Genomic DNA, 7,070 nt, shown 5'->3' with positions numbered 1-7,070 from the left:
GAGAACAGCTGACATTCGAGGCTAAGGCCCCATGTTGCGGAAACACAGTTTTTGTTTTTTTTGGTTTTCTTTTTTTGGGGGGAGGTTGCAGTTTTGTTGCGGACTTTTGAGCCAAACCCAAAAATGACTACAAAAGGAATGGGATATATAGAGGAAGTCCTTACGGTGCATTCACATGAAGGAAAACGGTGAGGAATTTGGTGTGGAATTTCAGCGCGCTGACATTCCTCACCATTTTCCTCCGTGTGAATGGATCCTTATGCTTTTACCTTTTCCATCCACTGCTGGCTTTGGCTCAAAAACCTGCAACAACAAAACTGAGGCTAAAGCCCCACATTGCAGAAACTCAAACTTTCTTTCATAGAAATATTCAGTTGCTCAAACAGTACAGCTTATCCCCATAGATAATCTCTTGTGTATAACTACAATAGTGTAGCTGTAGTCAAAATCCATTTTGAGAGGGACAAATAATTAGAATATAAGTATTGATCCCTTCCCTGTCTGTGGAGTGGAGAAAGTGGTAGCAGTATGACCTTGACTTACAGCAATTCTGCTACACCTAGTATGTGTTCTCTATTATCACGGCAACGCTGTTCCATATTGTTGTATAATGTAAGTCATGCCCTTGTTTCTATGTATGTAAGCAGAATCTCCTTTGCAGTTTATGGGAAACATAACAGCTAGTTTCCATCCAATAGCTCAGGATTAATGAGACGATATGGAGGCTGCAGTGACGAAACTGCTAGAACATAAGCTATAGGTAGGTGTGAGTAGACAGTTATATTCCTCATATACAATTATAAAAAGCCATAATTAGACAAAGAAATCATGTCTCTTTATACTGGGGGCATATCTGGTGCACAGCATGTTGTTCATTTTGCAAAATGTGCCAAGCAAGGTGCAGTTGCAAACAAAGAAAGATGGGCCTGGGTAGGAACACCTCTGCCTAACTTAATATAACTCATGCCAAAAAACTGGTGAAAGTAATATCTGAAATCTGTGCCAGTTCCTGACCAGTGAAGATATCAATTGTCATGTGGAAGTACACCTGATTAAGAGGCTGAAGCCTTTTAGCTCAGACAAGCCTTGCGCCAGTCAGGGGCATCGTACTTAGGCCACGTTCACTCCTCTGTGACATATTTATAAAAATTTAAATTAGCCTGACGTGTATCTTATTATAGCTTTTGTAAATATATGTTGGGAAGTATAAAATATAAGCTGCTAGAAGCTGTACTGTAAAAACATTTGCTCATATAGTCTGTATATGGTCAGACTAAAGGAATGAAGAAAAAAATAAAACTACATTTTTGTGTATGCATTTTAGTAGACCATACAGTGCAAAAAAAAAAAAGGAAGCTGCATATATACAGGGCCCTTCTAAGGAAAAAGTCTAGTCTGTCACTACATTTGTTTAATGTTGCTACTGCATACTGTAACCTCTATTGCTAGCCACATGGTTGTGTGCATCAGCCATTATACATAGAGAACGTCAGGGTCAATCTCATTTTATTGCCAACTTTCAGCAACAAGCATAGCACGATTTCTGATATTGTGACATTCAAGGTGTAAAAAAAGTACTTTTTTTTTTTTTTCAGTTAAAAAGTACTTAGGGTCCAACAAAAAAATACCCAAAACTTTTCAGAGCAACACAGGCAGAAAACGCAAGGGTTCTAGTTGTGATGGAACTTGTCAGCTGAATATTGACTTATAGGTCTTCATGTGTTGCTTGATACTCTCGGCAATTTCCTGATCGGTTTTACTCCGATTATAGTAATCTGTGAATAGTCCATCAGGATTCAACAAATATATAAGGATGGTGTGATCAACAATATAATCATTATCTTCATCCCGAGGCCCCACACTGTAGTATACACGATAGGCTTGAGCGACTGCCTTGATCTGCTCCTGGGTGCCGGTCAGCCCCATGAGGCGTGGGTGGAATTCACTTACATACTTTGCTAGTTCTGCAACACTGTCACGTTCTGGGTCCACGGAAATAAAGACAGGAAGCACAGGAGGCAAAGTGGGGTCTTTGTCCAACAAGGACACTGCAGAAGTCAACTTCTCCAACTCCTCTGGACAGATATCAGGACAATGAGTAAAGCCAAAGTACAACAACACCCAATTACTTCTCAAGTCTTTTTTACTGCAAGGCTGGCCTTTATGATCTGTAAGACTGAAGTCTCCCTGACCAACTGCTATGGTACGAAGCTGCTCGATGCGTTCCAGCTTCTTCTTCTCCTGTTTCTCCCACCGCAAATACTGCCAGATTCCCACTGCAGTTCCACCAATAATGCAGCTAACAAGCAGCCTTGTTCGTAATGATATTGGCGCTTTGGAGGGTCCTGGCTGCTGTGAATTCTGTAATGGAGGTGATGTGGATATTTCCCTTGAAGTGATCGACCATTTTATCTTCTTTGTACAGTCCGTTGTTGTCCTGACTGAATTTGTAACCCCATGATTTCGGAAAAGACATGGAGATTTACAAATGCGCTGTATATGCCGCAGCATCCTATAGATGAGAAGATATCAGTGTTATCGCAAGGCATAATGAAAATCTAAGATCAAAGAGGGCTACTATCCACAGTTTAAGGCTGAGTTCAAACAGGGTTTAAATCAATGGGAGGCGGTCATTTCTTTTTTCCGCAAGCGGATTGTTCCCACTCATGGAAAAAAGAAGCGACATGTTCTTTCTTCAGGCGGATTCCGCGGCTGATTCAGCCAAAGATGTCCGCCTGAAGACACTCCCTCCCTACTAGGCCCATTCATTTGGGCCTAATCTGGAGCGGAGTGCCGCGACTGGATGTCGGTGTACTGCACTTTCATCCAGTCGCGGTTACCCGTTTTTTGGTCCGGAATCTGAGGCCAAAAAACCCCGTCTGAACTCAGCCTAAGGAATGAGTATGTCACACCTACAATGCAAGTGAATACAGTTGTGTCTGAGTAGTATTCAATCCACTACACAGGTAACAAGATCTGCACATGTAAATACATACTAAGGCTGGTTTCACACCTGTGTTTGTTGCCCATTTAGACCGTCCGTCGCTCATTCTGCTTAAAAAAAAATAATTCAGGCATAAACCCAGCTGACCCTGCTTCCATAAAGCCCGCTGCAAGTGCACTGTTGGCCTTATGGTGAAAGCGGCCCTGGGTGGGCCTATAGCAAAGGTTTCATAAGTGAGGCCCCTCCATCACCACCACTTAGACATACCTCCCAACTTTCAGAAGGCACAAAGCAGGACGAGTGTGAAGGCACACATAGCACACCGCAACCGCAGCAAATCTGTGTTGGGTTAAGTCTGTGCCAGTAAACCCAATGGTCCTTACCAGGTGCCCTAAAACAGTAATAAAACCCTTGCTAGTACTGGTAGTCTGTTATCTGTAGCAACACAGTATTGAAAGAGCTACCTGACTCACAGAACAGCAGAAGAATGTATCTGTGTTTTCCAGAAGCCCCCATTGCCCCTCCCTTCTCCATAGGTTAATATGTAAAAAGAAACTCTGCTTGATAAATAGACAGAAGCATATTCAGTGGCGTAACTACCGTGGTAGCGGCTGCCACAGGGCCCGGGACATTAGGGGGCCTGGCGACAGCCGCTACCGCTGCGATTTTTTCATTTTTCTTAATAGGCCATTACCGGCTGGAATTACTCCAGCCGGTAATGGGCCCTATTTACTTTCCGATTCTGGCTGGACCGGGATCGGTAAGTGACACTGCGGGCCCCACAAAGACTATCACTATACTCAAGGGTCTTTGCAGACCCCCGAGTATAATGATCAGAGGCCGGAGAGAGGCAAGAAACATAAAAAACACTGTTACTTACCTCTCCATGATCCAAGCAGGCTTCAGGCCTAGTTGTCTGACGTCACATGAACCCGGCCTGCGTCCCGGGTCATGTGACATCGGACATCATTGAAGAAGGACGACAGAGGAGGACTGCAGCAGAGACAGGGGACAGGTAAGTAACAGTGGTTTTTTTTAATGTTTTTATTCCCCCTGGGTCTCTGATTATTATACTCTGGGGTCTGAAAAGACCCCAGAGTATAATAATTATTTATGGGTGTCCACAGTGGAGCATAATACTGAGTGCAGGGGCGACTATGGGACATAATACTGTGTGCAGGGGCCACTAGGGGCATAATAGAGTGCGCAGAAATGCAGAGGGGGGGGGGGGGGGGGGTCGGTCGAGGTCTTCGGCGTCAGTCGGGGGAGGCATGTCAAAAGTTTGCCACGGGGCCCTGCCATTCCTAGTTACGCCACTGAGATAAGATATATTACAAAGTTCCTTGTACTGTTCAATTATGAAAAGGATTTTTTTTCTCTATAATTGACAAGGTGGGCTTTTGACCCTTTCTCGCAGCAGCGATTTTTAATGTTTGACTCCCTGCCTTCCAAAAGCCATAACATTTTTATTTTTCCATTCACAGAGCCATGAGTGCTTAATTCCACTGGGACAAATTGTTCTTCGTAATGGTACCATTTAATATACCGTTTCTTTACCTTAAAGGGGATGTCCAGGCAAAAATGGACAACCCAATTACTTTTTTTAAATCAGCCGGGGGCAGTGAATTTTTTTTTTTTTTAAATCCATACTCACATTTCCCTGGTACTCCAGTGCCTCCCAGCACGGTTCAGTCCTGCTGGTCCATTGTTATCTTCCGGTGGAAACCCCAGCCGCATGCGACCGCTGAGGCCAATCAGCGGCCTCAGCATAGGGCATGTGATGTCACTACCTGTGACGTCCTGGGGTCACTTCATGAGGCTGCTGATTTAGCTCAGCGGTCACGTGATCACTGAGGACAATCAGCTGCCAAAGCAGATGGGATCTGGGACGTCACAGACTGCGAACAGCAGGATCAGACCACACTGGGAGGACAGGGGAGTAGGATTTTTTTTATTTTTTCACCTCCTCCGGCCTATATATAAAAAATAATTTGCCTGGACACCTTTAAGGTTAGAGCACCCCTGTCCATTGGTAGTTTAGCAGTGTGTGAATTCAGTCCTTCTACTGGCAGACTTCCCTGACATATGAATGACACTAGGCGCCTCTCTAGTTCCCCCATACAGTCACTTTATACAGCAGCTATCTGCCCACACTCCAGACTTATAGTGCACTCTGGGACACCTGATGGTTTTTAGGTTTTGCACGTACCACATATACATCATACGTATTACATTTTGTGAAGTAAATCCCAGTACTGTACACCTCACAATGTAACCTTTGCTACTCATGTCATTGATGAAAGTGTCACCCCGCCCGCCTGCACACCTCCTGCCCAGCCGATCCCCACAAGGCGATGACTGCACGGATCACCCAGTATACAGCCCGTACAGACTAGTACAAACCTCGTGTCTCCCACCTCAGGAGGTTACAACGGGTCGTGTGGAGCCCGCAGTAGTTCCTGGTCGATGTGACGTCACGGGAAGGGGCGGGGACTCGCGTTACGGGTCTCCGCTGAAAGGCGGAAGCGGGAGCAGTGTAGGTTAGGCTGAGAGGAGTGCTGTGGTTCTGTGTCAGGGTGTCACGCTGCAGGGGAGGGCTGATGCTTTTTTAATTTTTTTCATAGACTGTACCTTGGAAGGGATGAGTGATGTTTAGGTTGGACTGTATTTGGGGGGGGGGGGGGGGGATATTTTTACATGGGACTGTAGAGTGGTGATGAAGTTGGAGGCAGAGAAGATTGCACATAGTATTTCATATTAGAGGGGGCTGAAGAGAGAATTGGTGTTTACACAGGACTGCATGTTGAAGTGGATAATGTTTATATGGAACTGAAGGGAGCCGGTGAATACATGGCAGTGCCCAGGAGAGGGGGCTCAATCGTGTGGATGATGTTCACATAGGATTGCATGGTCCTGGGGCTAAAGAGAGGGTTTTAGGGTAAGTTCACACAGGGTTTTTTTTAACCAGAACCTGAGGCAGAGGGCTCCTCTGTCTCCAGTCCAAAAAACGGGTAGCCACGACTGAATGCCAGTACACTGCATCGGCATACAGTCGCGCACTCCACTCCGGAATGGGCCTAGTCCAGAGGAAGGTGAGTCTTCAGGCCGTATCGTGAGGCAACTTGGACTGGAGAATGAGCACCTTGCTTCTGTTTCCTGGAGTCGGAACAAGCCGGCTCCCGTAAATAGCTCCTGAGTGGCTTCCATTGATTTCAATGGGAGTCATCTTTTTGGTCAGGATTTTGAGGCGAATACAGCCTCAAAATCCTGACCAAAAAAAACCTGTGTGAACTTAGCCTTAGAGGGTTATTTGTACAAGGGACTACATATTGGCTTCAAAGAGACACACTTGCAGACAAAATAAGAAGTGTGAAGGTGGAGCTGGGCAGGAGGTAGAGGCGATTATTTAGAACAAACAGCAAAGCCACATCAGGAGAAGACATCCCCTAAATCACTTTGTAGTTAATTTGTATTAGAATTGTTAGGATCACATCCTCCATCTTGTATTTTGGCATCCATCTTTCTCTATCAAAGATAAGTGGTTTGTCTCAAAAAGGAATTGGTTAGACTAATTAACATGGAGATCCATGTTGGGCTACAAGGAAATGGAATGCTAATTAATCCTTATCTAGCTGATCGACTTCAGGGATGCACTTTTGTGTCAATGTAGAAGCGTGTAAACAGAGGATGTCTATAGTCAGATCCAAGAAGTGACACCAAGCCTTTCATCTCTAATTATCTTTGGAGCCTTGAGATACACATATACAGTGATCGGGGAAGGGGGGGGGGGGGGTAGCTTCCTGTTGGAGTGTAATAATTAGATGGAGATTACAGTAGGCTTTAGCCAATGGATAGAGGCTACCATTCCACATCCAATCCTGGTATGTTATGTTATAAGTCCAACCTGCTTTTGTCTGTATAAAACTACCTCTCTGTAACAATAAATCAGAATCCATTTTGATACACCACCATCTGTGTCCTTGTGGTTCTCCAGGCTAAAGGATGGCTGTAGCCAATCCAGGCCTGTTATTTAATTTGAAACTACAACATCATAAACTCTGGGGGTCTTGTGCCCCTAACAGAATAAAATGTAGATTTTTTTTTTTTTTAATGAAAATGATGCTGC

General features: G+C 44.7%; 1 protein-coding gene across 1 annotated transcript; it reads right to left on the bottom strand.

The window, feature by feature from the left end:
- Positions 1-1,491: 1,491 nt before the first annotated feature.
- Positions 1,492-5,408, bottom strand: SCO2 (synthesis of cytochrome C oxidase 2). Its single transcript, XM_075276253.1, has 2 exons — positions 5,348-5,408; positions 1,492-2,512 (listed from the first exon to the last, which is right to left on the bottom strand). Exon 2 carries the CDS (start codon positions 2,509-2,511, stop codon positions 1,690-1,692), a length of 822 nt encoding a protein of 273 aa, XP_075132354.1. The 5' UTR covers position 2,512; positions 5,348-5,408; the 3' UTR covers positions 1,492-1,689.
- Positions 5,409-7,070: the final 1,662 nt, after the last annotated feature.

The sequence above is a fragment of the Leptodactylus fuscus genome, chromosome 5 (genome assembly GCF_031893055.1).
Source record: "Leptodactylus fuscus isolate aLepFus1 chromosome 5, aLepFus1.hap2, whole genome shotgun sequence".
In the NCBI taxonomy this organism is placed as follows: Eukaryota; Metazoa; Chordata; class Amphibia; order Anura; family Leptodactylidae; genus Leptodactylus; species Leptodactylus fuscus.
This window is presented reverse-complemented; position numbering and strand designations above follow the sequence as displayed.

Bases quoted from the DNA above. Each gene is read 5' to 3' on its own strand.
- SCO2 (XM_075276253.1), bottom strand. From the start codon at position 2,511: ATGCTGCGGCATATACAGCGCATTTGTAAATCTCCATGTCTTTTCCGA.